This window comes from Poecile atricapillus, chromosome 27, assembly GCF_030490865.1.
Source record: "Poecile atricapillus isolate bPoeAtr1 chromosome 27, bPoeAtr1.hap1, whole genome shotgun sequence".
NCBI lineage: Eukaryota > Metazoa > Chordata > Aves > Passeriformes > Paridae > Poecile > Poecile atricapillus.
The window spans coordinates 3,022,336-3,042,270 of record NC_081275.1 but is presented as its reverse complement, the minus strand read 5'-3'; the positions used below and the strand labels follow the sequence as shown (position 1 = coordinate 3,042,270).

The window sequence follows — 19,935 nt, the reverse complement described above, 5'->3', positions numbered from 1 at the left end:
CCGCATCACTCGTGGCAAGAGCTGGCTGGGCTGAGGCTGCGAGGGGGGACGTGGCCCTAGAGCCAGAAGCCCCTGTACCCTGTGCCAGCAGAGCAGGGGTCTCCAGGGGACAGTGGGGTCTGTGAGGCTGTCCCGGCTCTGTCCCACCCGCAGACAGCGGCCTGAGGGACCCGTCCCACCCACCCAGCCACGGCTGAACCTTCCCGGGGTGCAGAACGAGCCTAAACCCCTCTGGGGCAGCCCCTGGGGTCCCCTCGGGCTCACCTGGGAGCGCCCTGGGTTTTGTGTCTGAGCTTCGGGGGAGCCGCGGGGCTTGCGGGGGGACTCGGGACCGGGACCGGGACCGGGCTGGGGCGCAGGACCGGGCCGGCTTCGGGATTCGGTACCGGGAGCGCCCGCGCTGCCCCGGCCGCGGCCGCTGGAGGGAGCCCCGGGCCGGGCTGGGGAGAGCGGGGAATGGGAAACGATCCCGGGGGAACCGGGAAACGATCCCGGGGGAACCGGGAAACGATCCCGGGGGAACCGGGAGTGTTCGGGGAACCGGGAAACGATCCCGGGGGAACCGGGAGTGTTCGGGGAACCGGGAAACGATCCCGGGGGAACCGGGGGATGTTCGGGGAACCGGGAAACGATCCCGGGGGAACCGGGAGTGTTCGGGGAACCGGGAAACGATCCCGGGGGAACCGGGGGATGTTCGGGGAACCGGGAAAAGGTCGCGGGGGAACGGGAAACGATCCCGGGGGAACCGGGAGTGTTCGGGGAACCGGGAAAAGATCCCGGGGGAACGGGAAATGATCCCGGGGGACCAGGGGATGTTCGGGGAACCGGGAAACGATCCCGGGGGACCGGGGGATGTTCGGAGAACCGGGAAACGATCCCGGGGGACCGGGGGATGTTCGGAGAACCGGGAAACGATCCCGGGGGAACCGGGAGTGTTCGGGGAACCGAGAAACGATCCCGGGGGAACCGGGAGTGTTCGGGGAACCGGGGCATGCCTGGGGCACCGGGAGATGATCGGGCGGGGGCCGGGGGATGCTCCGGTGGGTACAGGGGGCTGCAGCTGCCGCTCCACGCGTGTCCCTTCCCCCCGGGATCCTGCCACACTCTCTGGTGCTGGCCCGGGGAACCCCCCCCGGCCCCCGGTAAGCATCGCCGGTGCTCGGCAGGTCCCGGTGGGGAGGAGCTGCAGAAGGGCGAGGACACGAGCAGGGAACAGAGTCCTGCTCCTGCCTGACTTTGGTACCAGAGGCTCCCGCAGTGTCAGGCACACACAGCCTGCCTTCAGGTGGAGATGGCCCTGGGGAAACCAAGCTCCTGTTCATCGGAAACTGGGTAATGAGGCCATTTGAGTTATTTGTAGCTCCTTGTGGGATGGGATGGCCTCTCCTCCCGCTCCCTAGGCAGGATCCCTCCCCAGGGACCCCAGACCGTTTTGCTCAGCTCAAATTGCCCTGATTTGTGCTTGGAGAATTGAGGTGGTGAGTTAGTTCAGTGGGTGCCCACAGCACTGGGTGCTGCAACCCCTCACCAGCCCTGGTAGATCTGTGTATCAGCTTGGGTGCCCCAAACCAGAATTTCTGTAACAAAACTTCCCCCTTTTTGAGGGGGTGCAGCTGACTCCATGGGATACGGGGCCAGGACAGCACTGTGAGTCTCTGTGGGTTTTGCAAGTGGGTCTGTATCCAGCCTCTGCTTGTTCTTCCTTCTGTGTCCCTGGTTTAACATCAGCCACATCGGATTTCTCCTTCCCAGGGGCTCGGTCACCTTGGGCCTGGCGGCAGGGAGCAGCCGAGCTGCAGTGATCAGTGCTGCGACCTTGGTCAGTGTCCTTCAGGGCTGGCATCCCTCAGAGCCTGCATCCTTCTGAGCCAGCATCCTTCAGGACTGGCATCCTTCAGAGCCAGCCTCCTGTGGCCAAATCCCCAGGCTGGAAGAAGTCTGTGGCTCGAAGCACCTTTGCTTATCTCAGCTCCCCAGAGCCCTTACGTTCCGGCCATCACGCCTGGCTGTCTGTAAGCAGAGATGGGCAGCATTAGCCCCGCAGCAAACAGCTGCTGCAGCGAGTTCTGCTGGCACAAGCAGCGTGGTTTGCCCCTGGCCCACAGGCTGCCAGCACGGGAGCAGCCCCAGGAACGCCTGTGGCCTCCTGCCCCAGCACTCCCGTGCCCCCGGCAGCCGGGTGTGCTCACAGAGTCAGGGCAATGCAGCAATTTATTCTTCACAGCTCATTTCATTTGTCATCAGTGCGTCAGAAAGCACCGATTCCCCTCCCAAGGCACCAGCTGGAAAACCTCCGGCTCCTCCACCTGGCAGTGCCTCAGGTCAGCCCTTTCCCCAGGCTGGTGTTTAGCGGGACTTAGTGCTCAGCCTGTTCAACTTATCGGGAAGGAGCCTGAGATGTGATTTGATTACAGCATGCAAGCATCTTCCTGGGGAGAAAACTGCTGGGTATTAAAGGGCTCTTTAACTTGGCAGAGAGAGGAATAATGAGAACTGGGGCTGAAAGATAAAGTCAGGCAGATTGAAATTTGAAATCCAGGGCAGGTCTGCAGCAAGGAGGGCACAAAGCAGGACCCCAGGCACCTTTCTCAAAGAGATGCCTGGTGCTGGGGGTCCTGCCCTGTGCGTGGCTCCATCCTGCTTCATGGTTTTGGCTCAGGCAGCAGCAGGATGAGCAGCAGGAGTCCGGTGGCATCCTGGGTGAGGGGGATGGGAACTGAATTTTGCTTCCCAGGCACATTTGAAAATCTGGCTATTGCACAGTATCTCTTCCAGAGCCTGGGAGCACATCAGACCCCGAGGTGACCTTTCCCGGGACAGCTGGATTTTCCCTCTCTGTACCAGGGGAAATTCCATCCTTCAGAAAAGTGCTTGCAGTGGAGGAATTGGATGCCCAAACCCAGAAGCCCTCTCCCCATTTTGTTCCTGCATCCCCTCTGCTCCACTGCCGGGAGCTCACGGGAGCCCACAAAGCGTGCGGGGGTTCCCTGTCCCGCCCGGCCCCGCCGGGAGTTAATCCTGACTGTTCGCATGTCAGGATGCTGCTGGATTAAACAAGGGGATTAGCATCAAACAATTTCCCTGGCGCCCCGAGCAGGAGGCAGGAAATATAATCACTGCAGGTTTATTCTGCTTAGGTTCAAACAGCTCCCCGGCACGCAGTGTGAGATTCCAGCCGGGCCGGTGGCACCGCCAGGCACCTGCCCAGGCCAGGGTGGGAGCACCGGGATGAGGCTGGCACCACCAGGGCTGCTTGTGCCAGGGGGATCAGGGAGGTGTCCCTGCTGCGTGGCACTCGGGTGGCACTCGGGTGGCACTCGGGTGGCACTCGGGTGCCTGCTGAAGCCTGTGCCCCGTGTGGATCCCACCAGCCCAACCACGAGGTGCCAGTGCAGAGGAGCTGTCCCAGCTTGGGGAAAGGGCTGCACCCTTCGCTGGCTGTCCCCAGGAGGGTACAAAAGCCAGCACTGGGGAGACTCCAGTCCCCCACAGTCACCGAGCCCCCCAGCACCGTCCTTCTGGCTGCTCCTGCCAGCCTGGGCTCAGCTGTGGATGGCAGAGGATGGAACAGCCTCAGGGATGTAAAGGCAAATCTCTTTTCCCAACAGCTCCTGGGTTCCTGAGACAGGGAATGGTGATGCTGCTCTGATCTGATGGCAGCAGTGCAGCTTTCATCCCAAGCTTTGTGCCCACCTGGGTCCCAGGGTCCCCTGTCAGCACCGGGGCACAACCCTGTGCTCTCAGCTGCTTAGAAAAAGTAAAACAAACCCCCTAATCCTGGGGTTTTGATGGAACAAGCTCGTGCAGCACTGGCTGGGGCACAACAGCCCTGTGCCTGGCAAGGAGACTTGACCTCTCTTCAGACCAGTGCACTGTGGGAGCAGCTGGGCTCACATCCCTATGGCCTCGCTGGCCCAGATATTTTGTTCCCTGGAGGTCTCTTGGCTGCTTTCCTCTGAGGAGCATCCCCAGGGCAGCCAAGTCCCTGGTCAGCTGAGAACAGGACCATGACACATGCCCACCTTGTTTTTCTAGGAAAGGGCTAAAAATACCATTCTAGGGCTGTGTGGAAGGGCCTGGGCCAATCCTCAGCTACTGGGAGTCAAGTGATTTACAGCCCTGTCCCTGATCCCAGCCACTGTGCAGGGGCAGGGACAGTCCCTGGGCCAGGGCACGTCTCTGTGGGGCAGAAGAGCAGAGGGGCTGCAGGTCCTGCCTTCCTCAGCGCTGCTGGTGGTGGCCACTCTCCTTTCTTGCCATTTTTAGGTGACTGTGTTTGGGCTGGGCATTGGCAGGATGTGGCAGGGGGGATGCAGCACGGTGGGGTAAGAGCAGGGACAGCTGGCAGGTGCTGCCACACTCTGGGGCCTGCCGGGACCCCTGGCACGAGCTGCGATATCTGAAAACTCCCAAACAAAATTTCATGCACTAAATCTTAGGGCTGCAATTCTGCTGAGACCTGGCTTTATAATTGGATCTGTCAGAAACCCGTCACACTTAATGTGCAGCTGCCAGCATGCGTGCAACTCCTCAGCGACTGCGCTGCCTCTGCTGGGCACCGGCAAATCTGGTCCTGGGATTTTCCAGCTTGAGGAAAGGTCTAGTTCATACCTAAATCTCTAACCCTGGGAGGAGGACAGCCCTGGTTTTAACTCGAGGTGCCTCAATTTCCCTCTGTGCCAGGGAAGGCAGTGGGATGGGGACGATGCTGGCGAGGCATGAGAGCCCAGCATACGCGTGTGTTCTTCACCTGAGTAATCAAACTCGTTATGCAGTGTTTGATTAAAGGCCACAAAACATATTATCTTTGATTCTTCCACTTTATTTTTGTTGCCTTCATTTGTCCCTTGGAGATGAGAGTTGCTCTGGTACGTATTAGTCACAAAGCCCCAACCTCGCGCTGCGTTCCTGCTATCTGAGAAATGAATTATTAATGGTGCATTAAACAGAGACTGGAAAGGGGCCCTGGGACACTGATAATCAGGAGCTAATTGAGGAAGAAATGAGATACTGCTCCCGTTGCAGAACGAGGACTGTGCAGCGCTGCGATACCAAAGGTGACCCTGCTAAAATTCCTGGGCCAACTGCACCCAGCTCTGCCTGTTCAGCCCTCGCTGGTGGGTCATGTGTGCACCTGGCAAGGATGTTCTCCCTGGCTGGGATGTTCTCCCTGGCTGGGATATTTTCCTTGGCTGGGATGTTCTCCTTGGCTGGGATGCTCTGCCCTGGCCAGGATGTTCTCTGTGACAGGGATGTCCTTCCTGACAGGAATTCTGTCTCAGGCATCAGAAAGAAATCAGACAAATGCGTTCATGGCCCTGGAAAGCTGCTGTATCCCAGATTTTGATGGCATGAAGTAGATCCTGGGGCTGGCCAGGAGTGTGGGCACAGGCTCACACCTCAGGGGTGATATCCCACCTCAGTGGTGGCTGCTCAGGATGCTGGATCCTGCCTGGAACCTCATCTGGGCTCCTTCACAAGTGACTGGGGCTGAACAATTTCAATCATTTTTATTTGTCCTCCCTGGCTGTTTTTCCACACAGCTTTCAAATTTCTCCTCTTCCACTCTGGCTGCATTAAAGGCTGACCCCAACCCCGGCACCACCAGGGGTCCCGTGGGACATTGCCACAGGGTCTTGAGGGCTGGAGCAAGCTGGGAGCACGGGGGATTGTCACTGTCACTGCCCTCCCTGGCCACGGGCTGCTGCTCTGACAGTGTCAGCCTGACATGGGCCCAGAGTGTCCCATCACCTCCCCTCTCCAAACCCCAGTGGAGGCTTGGGTTTAGGACCTGACTGTCCTGTTCCCCTCCTGGTGGGCTCAGCTCTGCTTCCTCCCAATACCCAGCCAAGGCTCCCTGCTCCAGCTCTGCTGCCACGTCACGCTGAAGCAGCCGCAGTTCACCCAGACTCCTTGCATAAATATTTATGCACTGATGCAACGCTTTTCTAAATATAAAGCTTTATCTGAAATTTCATTTAAACATTAAGTGTAGATAATTTATTTATAATTAATGTAGACATCAAGCCCCATCTCTGGAATGCCTGTGAGCTTTCATTTATAATTGGGAGGTAAGTCAGGAGCTAGAGGCTGGGCTCTTATCAGTTTCATTTTAATTTTCCTCCTACAGCAAATGAAGCTGGTGCAATTCATCTCTCATTAGAAGGAAGCACAAAACTCCCCTAAAATAACAGTTTTATGGGGAACAGGTAATAAACCCATCTTTGTCCCTCTTCTTGCCTTTGATAATGTTACTGGGGCTCACAGATCCCTTCAAAGTGTTGGTCTTCCTTAAAAATAAGTCCATTAAAAATTAAAACCACTTCCCTATATAATAAAATTTACTCTCTGCAATTATGCAGAGGGAGCAGTTATCGGCCTTCCATAGATTTTAATTAAAAGTTACAATGGGAAGGAAATAACAACGGCCATAAAATAACAGCAGCCTCTCCCCTAACAATGAGTTATTGGTGCCTCTGTTGCTCAGGTGCCTCTCAAAGTGATGCTCAATGGTGGTGAGAGGTGCTGGGGTCCCTCTTTTACTTCTGCAGCTCTGGGGGAGTTCCTGCACCCATGGGTGCCCAAATGGGTGCTCAGCTCAGCTTTGACCCATTTGTGCTCTTGTTTCTGCACCCCAGTTAGAGAATGAGGCCGTGCTGCCTGTGGTGCCCATGGGGTAGGGTTAGGGTTAGGGTTTAGGTTAGGTTTAGGGTTAGGGATTAGGGTTAGAGTTAGAGTTAGGGTTAGCTTTAGGGTTAGGATTGGGGTTGGGGTTAGGGTTAACATCGCCCTGCTGATGTGGCTGTGCAGATCCTGGGGTGCAAATGTTAGGGTTAGGGTTTGTGTTAGTGTTGGGGTTGGGGTTAGGCTTAATATTAAAGTTAGGGTTAGGGTTAACATCACCCTGCTGATGTGGCTGTGCAGATCCCGGGGTGCAAACCACAGTCCAGCTCTGCCGGGCTGTGGGGTCATGGCTTCTCCCCTTTCAATCCCTCCAAGCTGGGCTCATCCAGCATCCCTGAGTCCTTCCTTGGGAAGTGTGTTCTGGCAGAGCAGGGCTGTGGAAGCTGCGTGTGCCTGGCCCAGATATTTTGCAGAGCTCAGAGAGAGAGACCATCAAAGGCAGCTCCGCACTCACGCTATAAATAGCGGTGCCCGGGCTGGTGCAGGGGCTGCCGGTGGGAACGCGGTGCCTCCGTCACCTGCAAGCACCTGCTCATGTGGAAAGAGCTGCAGCAGTGGAAAAGCTTATTCCATGTGTACAACTCTTCCAGAGTGCAAACCTTTGCTTCTGAGGATGCCTCAGGCTGGTCTGAATTCAAACCGGGGTGTTTGTGGGGCCAGTGCCCCTCACCCACGCTGGCTGTGGGGCTGAACTCCCCAGCTGGCCAGGGCTGGGTCACTGCTGGTTGAGCTGATCAGACACAGGAGAGAGCCAAGCTGCTGAGGCTGCTGCAGCTGCATTCCCCCCATGTCAGCTTTTTGCTTTCCTGGAGTCTGGAGGTGCTGTGGTGTCACATCCCAGCATCCCACAACCCATGTCAGCAGCGTGTCATGGGAATCAAGGTGAGCTGAACCACCTGGAGCCCAGCTGGGCCCTTGCACCCAGGCCATGGACTGGGGACCAGTTCTGCCCCATGCCAGGCTGATCTGGCAGCTCCCTGTGGGCTGGTGCTGCCCAGTGCTGTTCCTTTAACCAGTTACGGCTGTCAAGTGTTCCACTGCTGGTCTCGTCATCGCCTTCCCTGGGTCCTGGCTGTGAAGGTGCTAAACCCCCCCTGATCTGGCTCTGAAACATTTATGAAATCTTTATGGGCTTTTGAAAAGATTTTAATTCCCTGACACTGCTGCTTTCACTGGGAAAAAAAAAAAAATAAATTATGACTCAATGAGCAATTACAGCTCAACAGCTGCTGAACGGCCACGGCAGCTGCCGGAGCAGCTTGGCACGGCTCAGCACGGTGGCCGAGGAGCCAGAGAGCCTTCCTGGAAAGTGGTGCTGGGCCTGAATCACCCCACACTGACCTTCCTTGGCTGTGGGACCCTGGCTGGGCCCTGAGCACAGCCCCTCCTCTGCCCACCTGTCTCCCACAGCCCTTGGTAGCCAGGAGCCTGAGTTGTGCGTGGTGCTGGTGGCTGCCGTGCAGTGCCAAGGAAGGAGACAGCTCTAATTGCACCTAGAGAGCTGGGCACTGCAGCCAGCCGGTGTTGTGGGACCCCAGTGGGTGCTGCTGGAGGGATCCTCCTTCCCTGGGGTGCTGTGGTTCCGTATTTGGGATTGGCAATGTCTCAATAGCATCATGGCTGGGCCAGCCTGTCACCCCTACCCATCACTGGAGAGGTGCCACCACAGTGTCCCTGGGCAGTGCCAGCTCCTCCCTGTGTGGGGGGATGTCAGAGCTGCCAAAGGATGTAGAACATTGGTGTAATTGTAAAATTCCCTGTTTACCGAAAGCAGAGCTGCTGAGCTCCAGAAACATGATGAAAGAGGAAGGTTGCCCTGACAGTGCCCATTCCTTCCTGGCAGTGCCCATTCCCTCATAGTTCCCTCCCTCCTGGCAGTGCCCAATCCTATTTCCTCAGAGGCTCATTTCTGCTTCTTCAAGTGCACAAAGTTGCTGTACAGAACTGACAACGGGGTTGGGAGAAATTCTGTGAGCAGCTGCAGTGTGCTGGAGGGGCTGGGTGTGCTGTGCCTTCTGCTGCTCCGTCCCATGGCACTTCAGGGTGCTGCAGCTGGAGATGACCTTCTCTTTGTTTAATGTTTTGTCTTCAGCTTTGGAGATATCTGCAGGAAGCTGAAATGTTTGAGGGTGACCATGGTCTTGGCACAAACAGTATCTCGGGGGGAAGCAATGTGAAGGGCTGCCCTTGGAAGAGTGAAGCCAGAGTTCCCATGGGAAGGAAGAAATACATCCATGCTCCCCAGTGCTGGAATTCTGGGAGCTGTGGGTCAGGTAAGAGGCCTCATCTCTGCAATTCTGGATCCCCGTGCCTGGAAGGGGAGTGCAGTCCCTTCCCTGCACTGTGGTGGAGGCAGGATGAGGCTGAAAGGGTTCAAGTAAATGAAAAAAGTGTGGAGGATCTTCAGCCGTGCCTCTGCTCCTTGGAGAAGAAAGCTACACCATCATCATCAGGCTCCTGACAGCCAAGGTACTGTAAAGTTTGAGATCCATTAGAGCAGCTGTAATTATTTATAGGGAGGAAAAAAACAACATCCTACATTGTGCAAATCAGATGGCACAGCAAACAAATGCACCGAGCTTTGGCAAAAGGGCTCTGAAAACCCAAAGTGATTTATGATGAGCCAGGATGAGGCTCAGTGGTGCCACACTGCTGCTCCTGGGGACCTGACTCTGACAGCAGCGGGGAAAGGGACTCCTGGTGTGGACAGGTGGGATCTGCTGCTGCTGGGCCACCTGCTTGTGTTCCAGGATCTGTGGACCCAGAAGTAGCTCAGACTGGGACTCCCCGCTCCTGGCTTCCCCCTCCCTGGCTGCTGGTGGCCCTGGAGCCTCCTGTGGGCTTGCAGGGGTTTGGAGCAGCACATGCTCTGCCCCCACTTCAGCAGCCTCCAGCCTCTGCCAGCGACAGCACGGGGCCGGTCACACCTCTGCCTCTTGGCATCAATTCCGTGTTTTAGCAGAGGCAAAGTTGTGAGCAGGCAATTGCTCTGGGACACAGGAGCTCCTGGGTACCTTCTCCACAGGAGAGGGCTCTTGGCCAGAGCAGCTCCCTCCCAGTTGGGCTCCAAAGCTCAATTAGCAGTTTTGGGAAGTGCTTTGAGATCCTCTGCAAAGTGTCCTGGCGGAGGGCAAAATGTGATTATATAACGTGTCTAGACAGCATATTCCTTGGGGCAGGCAGCAGGACGCTTTTATATCTCCTCTCCTGTGTCAGCACTGTGTGGCCCCGCTGAAAGGTTCTGGGAGCTGCTAAAATATTAACAATGATGACAGCGACAGGCCAGCTCAGACTTTTGCACTTAAAATTGTTGATCTTAGCACAAGGTGGGAGCATGGCAGCAGAGGCGCCTTTGCCTGGCGGCACCTTGCGCTCCAGCTGAGGAGCACGGAGCACCTCCCTGCGGGCTCCCTCCCTCCATCCCACCCCGGGCTCCGCTTCACCTTCTTGGAGCAGCCGGGCTGCCCGGGCATGGCCAGGGTTCCTGTCCCTCCGTGCTGCCTGCTGGGCCTGGCTCGGACCAGGGGCTCTGCCATCGGCAAAGAACTGCAGCCCCCGGCGATGCCACCTCCCTGGAGAGCCGGGCTGTCTGCTGCCACTCAGGGTGCGGGACTGGAGACCCTGAGACCCGACCCGCTCTTCTCCGGGGTGCTGGTTGCACACGGCATGCCAGTACCCTGAAATTCAGGTGCCTTCCCCACTGTGTCACCCTCCTCTGCGCGTCTAACCACACACCTTACCGACCCCCCAAATCCCCCGGGAAGGGCCTGGGCAGCCCCTGTGTTCCCACCGTCCCAGCCCCGGGCAGCCGTGACCGAGGGCTGCGCGACGGGAGGATGCCCCCGAGCCCCTGCGGGATGCAGCTCCGGGATGCAGCTGCGGGATGCAGCACCGGGATGCAGCACCGGGATGCAGCTGCGGGATGCAGCACCGGGATGCAGCTGCGGGATGCAGCACCGGGATGCGCCGCCGCGGTTCCCCCTCCCACTCCGTGCGGGCGCCGAGGGGGGGTTGGACCGCGGCGGCGCGCGCGCTGCCTTCATCCCCCCCCTTCCTCCTCCTCCTCCTCTTCCTCCTTCTCCTCCTCCTCCTCCTCCGAGAGCGCGCTCGCACGGCCGGGAGCGAGAAGCCGGCGAGAGGATGCTGCAGACGGCGGCCGAGCCGGGCGCCTGGGCAGGTAGGGCTGGCGGGGGCTGCCGGTACCGGCGGCCGCGGGGCTGGGCTGTGGGCACGGGGAGTTGCAGGCTTAGGAAAGTTGCGGGAGGGGGAGGATGCCCTGGAGGGGTCCCGGGAATCGGGATGGGGGCCGGATGTTCGCCCGGGGCTCCCCGCGCTCCGTCCCGGCGGGTGACGGGGCAGAGGCGGCGGGGGTGACGGAGCCCCGGCCCCGCTGACCCCCCGGAGGGGTCAGGCTAGGATGGAAACTTCTTGAGCGGAACTTTCCCGAGGCCAGCCCCTCTCCGGCGCGGGGCTGAGGTTCCCACGCCCAGCGGGACCCGCTGGGTGCCGGTAACCCCGGCTCGTCCCCGCCGTGGGACCCCACGGGTGTGCGTCGGGCTGGGGTCTGCGGCAGCAGCTGGCCGGGGGTGGCGGTGGCCCGGGTGGCGGTGGCCCGGGTGTCGGGGTGTGCGGCCCGGCAGGGGCAGGGGGCGGTGGAGTGGTCCTTGGGCCCCTCTGGGCCCGGCTGTGCTGCTCGGCGTGCACAGCACACCCTGCGCCTTCCTGGAGCTGCATGCGTCCATGCTGGGATCGGGACTTGGAGAGCTGTGCTGGGAATGGAGCCGAGGCTCTGGCTGCCTCCACGGGGACTCTTGGCTCTTACGGAAAAGGACCTTCAGAGAGCTGTACAAAAGATCTTTCTGTTGGCTGTGTCTCCGGGTGGGAGCAGCGGGGTCCCCTGGTCCAGGAATGTGGAAGCAGAAGCAGGATCCGCGCTCAGCAGATTGACCGCTCTCCCCTGGCCATTACCAATAGACTTTGCTGTTAACTTGGAGCAGCAGCGAGTTATGGTGGAAGCTTTTAAGGAGTTTGCATCGGGGTGGGCAGGGCTGGGGCTTGTTCTGCCTCAGAGCGAGCCCCACGGATCCCGGCACAGGGACGTGCCTGCGCCTGCCCTTGGCAGCGCCATGGCAGGGCGGTGAGCGCCGATCCTGCTGGATGGGCGTGTGGGAAAACAACATCTTGGCACAAGAGGCTGCGATTTGTTTGCAGAGCAAATTTTGAAAGTGCTGCTTTAACAGGGGAGATGATTCTGTGTGAAGATGAGGGGTCTAGAGCCTGGCATCGCACTCCTGGAGGCTCTGAGGGGTTTCCAGGTTGATTCTCCAGTAAAGGGATCAGCACCAGCTCGCTGGTACCTTGCTGCTGGAGCTGCCCCTGCGAGGGCTGGATGTGTCTGTGGGTCCCACAAAGTAAGGCAGCACCTCTGGGTTGCAGTTCTGGGTGAAAATGTGAGGCAGGAGCTGGTCCTGCCCTGCTCAGCCCTGCACACACATTGGCTTCACCCCCTGCTTACCTGGGGTGTCTGAGTGTGGAGTGGAGATGTTTGTGAGCTGCATGTGGGGCACGGTGCCTGAAAATAGCATCAATGGGCAGTGCCACTGTGTGTGACAGCCTGAGGATAAATGAGGCTCTGTCCCGGCTGCCAGCCTGGCTGGGAGTTTCCTCAGTGACTGCCATCCAAATCCACCACCACTGAGTTTTTTTAAGTGACTGCAGGTGTTTTCCAACGGAGCATCCAGCCCAGTGGCTTTGCTGAATGATGTTTGGGTGGAACATCAAACACTGAGGGGATGGAGGAGCTGTGCTGGTCCCTCAGTAGCTGCCAGTGTGATTCTGCCAACCAGAAACTCTCTTGCCATATGCAGAGTTCAGGGCAGGGTGACGATACCGTGTGCTGTGGATTTCATGCTTGTTCTATAATCTGCCACGTGCATTGGAAAAAAAGGCCGGTGTGACCCTGGCTGTGGCTCCGGCTGTGAATGCACAGAGCCTGGCTCTGCGTTAGCAGGGCTGTGACGTCATGCCAGGCTGTGAATTCCCACTGGGAGTCTTGTACACGAGCATCCCTGAGCTGGCATCCCTGAGCTGGCATCCCTGAGCTGGCATCCCTGAACTCTCATCCCTGAGCTGGCATCCCTGAGCTCCCATCCCTGAACTCTCCATTCCTGAACTCTCCATCCCTGAGCTCCCATCCCTGAACTCTCCATTCCTGAACTCTCCATCCCTGAGCTCCCCTCCCTGAACCCTCCATCCCTGAGCTCCCATCCCTGAGCTCCCATCCCTGAACTCTCCATCCCTGAACCCTCCATCCCTGAGCTCTCCTCCCTGAGCTGGCATCCCTGAACTCTCCATCCCTCAGCTCCCCTCCCTGAGCTCCCCTCCCTGAGCTCCCCTCCCTGAGCTCGTGCTGTGCTTGGCTGGGGCTCCGGAGCTGCTCTCACTGCCCGAGTGCTCTTCAACTGACAGAGCAGCAGCCTCTGGATGGAGAAATCAGGAGGCTGCTTTAATAGTCCCAAGAGTAACAAATATTTTTGTGTGTTGGTGGTTCACTGGCCTCAGGGCTTAGATCACAGTGCTGCACTTTGGGGGGTTGCATGTCCTGGCCATGGTAGGTGAGGGTTGGGGTCTGGCTGCTCAGGTGAGGAGGTACCATCCTGCTGGAGTGTGCACTGCCAGTGGGATCAGAGCAGCCATCCCATCCCATCCCATCCCATCCCATCCCATCCCATCCCATCCCATCCCATCCCATCCCATCCCATCCCATCCCATCCCATCCCGCTGATGTTCTCTGCACTGTTTATGGGGGTGATGCTGTGGCCCCAGCAGAGCAGCACCAGGAGCTCTCCTGGCTGTGGCGAACCATTCCAACCCAAAAATACTCCCTGAGCATTGCCCCAGCATCCTCAGACATCAGCTGGTGGCTGGTAAAGGAACCCTGGTCTTTGGGCTCTTATTTGTTGTATTTCTGGGGATCTTCCTCTTGTTTGGCTTCTCTCTAATGTTCCCGGGGAGATCGATGTGTTTCTACGAGTGCACAACACAAGTCTGCTATTGACTGAACAAGGACCTTTGCATGGATCTTCCCAATCCAGTACTGGATGTGTCAGTCACATTTCTTCACACTGGTGAATTTCCAGGGCTAAAAGCAAATCTGCTGTGTAAGAACCGGGCAGTCCCCAAAACGATTTACACATCATAGGGGCAAAGATTCCCTTTCCCAGCCCTGCAGCCCTTCCTGTTCCTCAGCTCGATCAGAACTGGAGTTTGAGTTCTCCAAAGCCAGAGCCCTCAGTTCTGCAGCTCTTTAATCATTTCTAGGGATGATAAAAATGCAAAAATGTGCACCCAGAGCAGAATAATGAAGCCCATGAGGGTCTATTTGTCAATTTAGCAACGATATTGTGATGTACAAAGGCTGTTTCTTAGTATGATGTTCTGAGATTGCCTCCAAAATAGCGCCATAATTTCTGTGTCAGAAAGCCCCTGTCAGGAATTATGTCTGTGCTCTCAAGGAAACCCAGGCTGCAGCTGCACCGTAACAACTGCTCCATTTCTCTTTAGAAATACAGCAATTTACTTGCCAGTCATCAAAGGGAACCTGCAGATTTAGGAGCTGTGAGCTGTTCTGTAGACATGGGATGCCCCAGGTCCTGTGGGAGCCTCCCTGGTGCTCCCCCAGTGCAGGTGTTGTTGTTCCAGAGGCATCAGGGTGCCCATGTGCCCAGCCTGGCTGCACCCTGGCCATGGCAGCGGGGCTGGCATGGGCACACCAGGCTGTGGGCACAGGGGGAACTCTGCTCTGCGTGTCTGTGGGACAGAGTGGGTGCTTCCTCCAGCACTCCTGACTCCACAGGGGCTGAAGGCACAGAGAATCCCTCGCTGTCAGAGGACCCTTTGTGGCTGTTTTTTATAAAACACACCACTTTTCCCCCTGCAATGTAAACAGCCTTTTCCCCAGGATGAATTTGGGGCAGGGTGCCAGGGAGAGGGGCTGGGGGTGGGTTTGGGGCTGCGGGGCCCTGCAGGGGTGAGCCCAGGCTGGGCCCCACTCATGGGGGAGGGTTCTGGGGGAACCTGGCTCTGGCTCAGGCTCTGAGCCCTTGATACCAAACAAATCTGTGCTGCTTTGAAATGGGAACGTTCCTGAGTCGTGATTTTCCCTGGCCTAATTATGGAAATTTATTAATTAGTTGATAAGAAAGATCACTGGGAAATTGCAAAGGAAACATTTTGAGGTGAAGCCCTAATCTGTGCCTGTGTCTGCCTGGAGTCAGGAGCTGCTCCAGCTGCTGGACCTTGGTCAGGCAGCAGTGGCTGGGCTCGGGGTGCTGAGGGAGCTGGGCATCCCTGCTGCTTCCTATGGTGAGGTTCTGGATTCCTTTGGCCAACAGGTTTGATCCTGGCAGCTTTGTGCCAGCTCTGCTCACTCCTCTGCCTCTGCTCACCAGTCAGGGGATGAGCTGGGGCCTCTCTGCTGGGAATCAGCCTGATGCCACTCTCCAGTTTGAGTATTTCTGCTTCTGACATCTGGCCAGTCTTGCTCTGCATCGGGGGATGAAGGAACTGTTCAATGTGGGGTTGGCCTGTGTAAGATCGAGGGGGTTCTCATCTTCCCATCACCTCCTAGTTCTCTGAGAGCTCTGCTGCCTTGGAACTGGGAGAATTCTGCAGCCACTGCCCTGGGGACATCTTTGGTCACATCTTTGTACAACCACATGGCAAAGGGCTAAGAGCTTTTTGGAGGATATTGGAGGATATTTCCCTTTATCTGTTGGAGCAGGAGAGACATGGAACCAATGATGCCTCTTGTCAATTGTCACTTGGCTCTTGCAGGTGTCACTGTGATGCTGCCCTGGGTGTCCAGAGGCTCTCTGGACCCTGCCAGGACCAGGACCAATGTGGGAGAGATGCCAATGACCACCACTGGTGGTGACAGGATCCCAGCAGAGCAGCACCCTAGCCTGCTGTTTTTTGTGGATGTGGGTAATTTCTGGCACATTTTTGGAGGCTTGGGGGATTTTTTTTCGCCAGAACTTTCTCTGTTACTGTGTGTGATTTGCTGCCCTCGGTCTCCTCAGCCACGTGCCCAGGGGATGCGGTGTGGCTGCTGTTTGCCTTGGTCGGAAGCGCTGCCGCTCTGCGTTCGTTTGAAGGGCTGAAGGCACAGAGCCGCTCTGTGCGCCGGGCTAGGGGCTCTTCTGAGGAGCCCGAAATGCTTGTAGGGAAAAAAAAAACCAACATAAAAATCCCAAACAAGGGAAGCTTGTTAGAGAGCCAGCAGGAGGCTGGGAGTGGCACAGAGCGGCTGCTGGCCGGGCGGGGGGCGAGAGCTGAGGTCAGGCAGTGGCTCCCCCCGCAGCAGGTTCCTCCACCTCGGAACCCTCCCGCCCAGTGCTGGGTGTGCTTCCTCTCACTCAAGGCCAGAGCCTATAAATATCCCAACTCCAAATTTTCAAGAAGTATTAGGAACTCTCCAGGCTTATTTTTGAGGGCTGTTACGAAAGGGCTTTAGCGGATTAAAGCTCTCCCAGATTAATCTGTGCTCTGGAAGGCGGAGGGTGCAGGAAGGGCAGTGTTGGCACCCCCGGCCTGTGATGCAGGGGGTTCATCATGACCCCCGGGCTCCCCACTCCCCATCTTGCTGGGACATGGGGCAGCAGCAGTGGGGCAGGGGGGGGGACACTTCCACAGAGCCATGTTCCCAGTCCCTCCCTTCTCCCAAGCCCCCAGGAGCCCCCCAGACCCAGCCAACATCTGTAGGGCTGGAGGTTTGCACAGGTCAATGTCAAATTTACCTGTCCTCTGGTTTCTAGAGGAGGTAATTAGCCAACAGGTGTAATAACAATTTAGTAAGTGTGTCAGATAAGTGAGCCAGTGTGGTGCAGAGCACGCTGTGCCTTTGGAGGAGTCTTCCAAGGTCTGGGGATATGCCAGATGGGAAAATAGCAAATTCCCTTGTCCAGGCTGGGGTCTGTCCATCCTGGGTCTGTGCAGGAGTTCACTCCTGGCCAGGAGCTGCTGCAGAGCTCGGGGAGGGACCTGGGACTGGCACTGCAGGGTTCACACCTGTGCCAGAATCTCACCTTCCTGGCCAGATGTGGAGGCAGATGATGACTTGTGTGCTCCATTACCACTGGAAGGCACAAAGCAATGCCAGAACCTCGGGGCAGGATGAGTGCTGACTGATGCTGGCTACGGCAGAGGATGAGTCAAAGCGATTTACAGACACCCAGCAGCCACCTGCACCTCCAGTGTTGGCCTGCTGCTGGCACTGCCACAGTGCCAGTGCTGCTCCCATGGCATGGGGTTTGGGCCCAGGGAAGTGCCAAGGTGGGTTCTGGCAGCAGAAAATCAGCTCCAGCACTGCTGGCTCTTGGCATCTGCTTGGCGCTGGGAAAGCTTTTCAGTTTGTCCTTGGGAACATTTCTCCTCCTGAGGACTTGGGCAAACCCTCTGGCAAGAACACGGTGGTGTGTGACAGTGAGATGCTGGCAGGTGGCAGGATGCCCCTGAACGCCCTGGGAGCAGCTCCCCACTGCTCACCCACCCCTGGCTGGCCAAGGAGCTTTTCCTTCTCCTGCCAGTGGTGGGAACTCCAACCCTTTTGCAGCCCCAACTGAGGGACCGCTGGCTGTGGAGTGCCAGATGATGCAGGCAGGGCAGGGTGTGGGGTCCTTGGAGGGTCAGGGCGGTGTGATGCTGCGGCCCCAGGCACTGGGTGTGTCCCCCCATGGGGACGGTGACGGGGAGGGGCACTGGTTGGTGGTGAAGTGCCTGCTGCATCACCGATAAACAACTGCCCCTTCCAATCCTCATTAGCACACGGAACACGAAGCCTGTTCTGGCTGTGGGTGGAGCAAAGCGTGGCTGGTCCCGGGGGGCTCATGCAGATGGGGGTGATGGGTCTGTTGGAAGGTGGTCTCAGGTCTTGAGGGGCTGCAGAGGGTTGTGCATGGCCCTGCTGACACTGTCCCCAGCACAGGGCTCCTCATGTGGGCAGGGCAGGGCAGGCAGGGTCACAAAGACGCCTCTGTGGAGGATTTGGCCTCTCCCTGCCTGCCCTGGCTCCAGCAGAGCTTTGATGGGTATAAATCAGTAACAGAGCAGGAAACCCTGCAGAACCCAGAGGCAGCAGTGCAGGGGTCTCACCCTCTCACCACCCAGCCCCATCCTGCAGTGGGATCAGGCACTGGCTGCCCAGCACCGCTGGCTGTGCCCACTGCCAAGCTGAGTGACAGAAATCCTGCCTTTCTTCACCTGCTGACAAGGCGTTGGAAAAGGGAGAATTCTTTAAAACATAAACCAAATAAAATTAGGTCTTCTGGTAAGGGATTAAATGGGGGCCCTCAGCTGTATTTATAGAAGGTTCAAAAGTAAATCTGTTCCCAGACTGAATAAATATTTTGCTCAGGCAGGCACGATCTTCAGTTCATCTGTCTTGCAAAGACTTGAGTGAGAGGGGAATTGATTTTCTCCAGCCTGAACAAGGCAAGCGCCTCTTAGACCCAGATAGAAAGTGAAGTCCCATTATCGGCTGAAATGGGGAAGCAGCTGGGAAATCATTAAAGCAAAGACAAAGCTGCTTTAGGGAGGTGACAACTCGCTGTCCTCCGCCGTGGCTGGGGCTGCCACCCCTGAAACTGCTGTGGGGCTGTGTCGCTCTGACCCCATGAGAGAGTTTGGAGACACGGGGTGAACATTTGGCAGCAGCAGCAGCTCCCTGCGGGAGATGGGAGCGGCTGGTGGCTGTCACTGGCTGTGTGATTGCACAGGTCCACTGGCATGGGGGAACCTGTGGCTGCCTCAGCTCATCCCCCTGGATGGAGGGGGATCCGTCCAGCTGCGGTGGCGGTGCCAAGGACATTGAGCTCATTCTCTGCTGCTGCACGGATCACCTGGAGGTGCGGACACACCGACAGCCAGCTCAGCGCTGCCGGACACGGAGTCACCGGGGCTGGACCTGCTCTCACATGTCGGGCTTTTGTGCTCGTACGGCTGCCGTGCTGTGGCTGCCCTGTCGCTAAGGATGAGAGGAAATCGCTGGCACATCCGTGTCACATTCCCAGCCTGCGGGATGCAGCCACTCACACGGTCCCCAGGCTGATGCAGGTGGTCCAGGCAGAGGTTCCTCTGGCAGCGTTCACCCCAGCGCTGGGTGTTCAGCGCAGTTCCAGCTCAAAGAGCTTCTTAATTCAAGCCGACACCTGGTGTTTGCAGACATCAGTTACCGCCAAGACAAGAGCTCAGTGCTTTGCACTTGATAAAAGCAGCTGCCGGGGCAGATCCAGAGCTGTGTGAGCTGCGCAGCCGAGGCTGCCGGGGGCTCCCAGGGCTGCCGGGGCTGTCGGGGCTGCCGGGGCTGTCGGGGCTGTCCGGGCTCCCGGGGCTGTCCGGGCTCCCGGGGCTGTCCGGGCTCCCAGGGGCTGCCCCGCTCCCCGCGGCTGCAGCGCTCCCTTTGCCCTTTCCCAGGTCATAAAGATAACAATAAAAGAGAGAATGAAGAACAAGCCAAAGCCCTTGGCAGGGTTTTCCAGCTTCTTCTCGCTGTTTTCCGTGGCAGAACCACATCAAACAGATGCTTGCCTGCGAGAAGGTCCCCAGCCCCAGGTGGGTGCCCGGGGCTGGGACGCTGTGATGGAGCGCTGGCGAGAGTTTGCTGTGTGAGCTCTGTCCGCCCCGCGCTAAAAAAAGGCACAAAATGAGCAAAATTATGCGCTGAGTCACTAATCGTTCACCCGCTGCTTTAGTCACCAGTGCTCCCACAGCGGGGGACGTTTGCTGAGGGGGCACAAACTGAGCTGTCACCGCGCTCGATGGATGTGGCCGAAAGCAGCGAGGAGCTGCTGCCGCAAGCACGGCTTCTGACACCGGACCCACCACCGGGCTCCACGGCCACAGGAGCTGCTCAATTAATGACAGCTCCCTGATGAATCCATTGATTAATCGCGGCCGTGTGCTGCGGCGCCGGGGCGGTGGCAGCGGAGTCACTGTCCTGCTCCCTGTGCTTCTCCCTGTCCTGCTCCCTGTGCTTCTCCCTGTCCTGCTCCCTGTCCTGCTCCCTGTGCTGCTCCCTGTGCTGCTCCCTGTCCTGCTGCCTGTGCTGCTCCCTGCCCTGCTCCCTGTGCTGCTCCCTGTCCTGCTCCCTGTGCTGCTCCCTGTGCTGCTCCCTGTCCTGCTCCCTGTGCTGCTCCCTGTGCTGCTCCCTGTCCTGCTCTCTCTCCTGCTCCCTGCCGTGCTCCCTGTGCTGCT

General features: G+C 57.9%; 1 protein-coding gene across 1 annotated transcript in view; it reads left to right on the top strand.

Moving 5' to 3' along the window:
* The first annotated feature begins 10,811 nt into the window (after positions 1-10,811).
* Positions 10,812-19,935, top strand: part of ZNF385C (zinc finger protein 385C) — a 59,565-nt gene continuing 50,441 nt past the window's right edge. Inside the window, exon 1 of the mRNA XM_058858252.1 lies at positions 10,812-10,861. Coding sequence (XP_058714235.1) covers positions 10,825-10,861 — 37 coding nt within the window. The 5' untranslated portion in view covers positions 10,812-10,824. The remainder of the gene's footprint in view (positions 10,862-19,935) is intronic.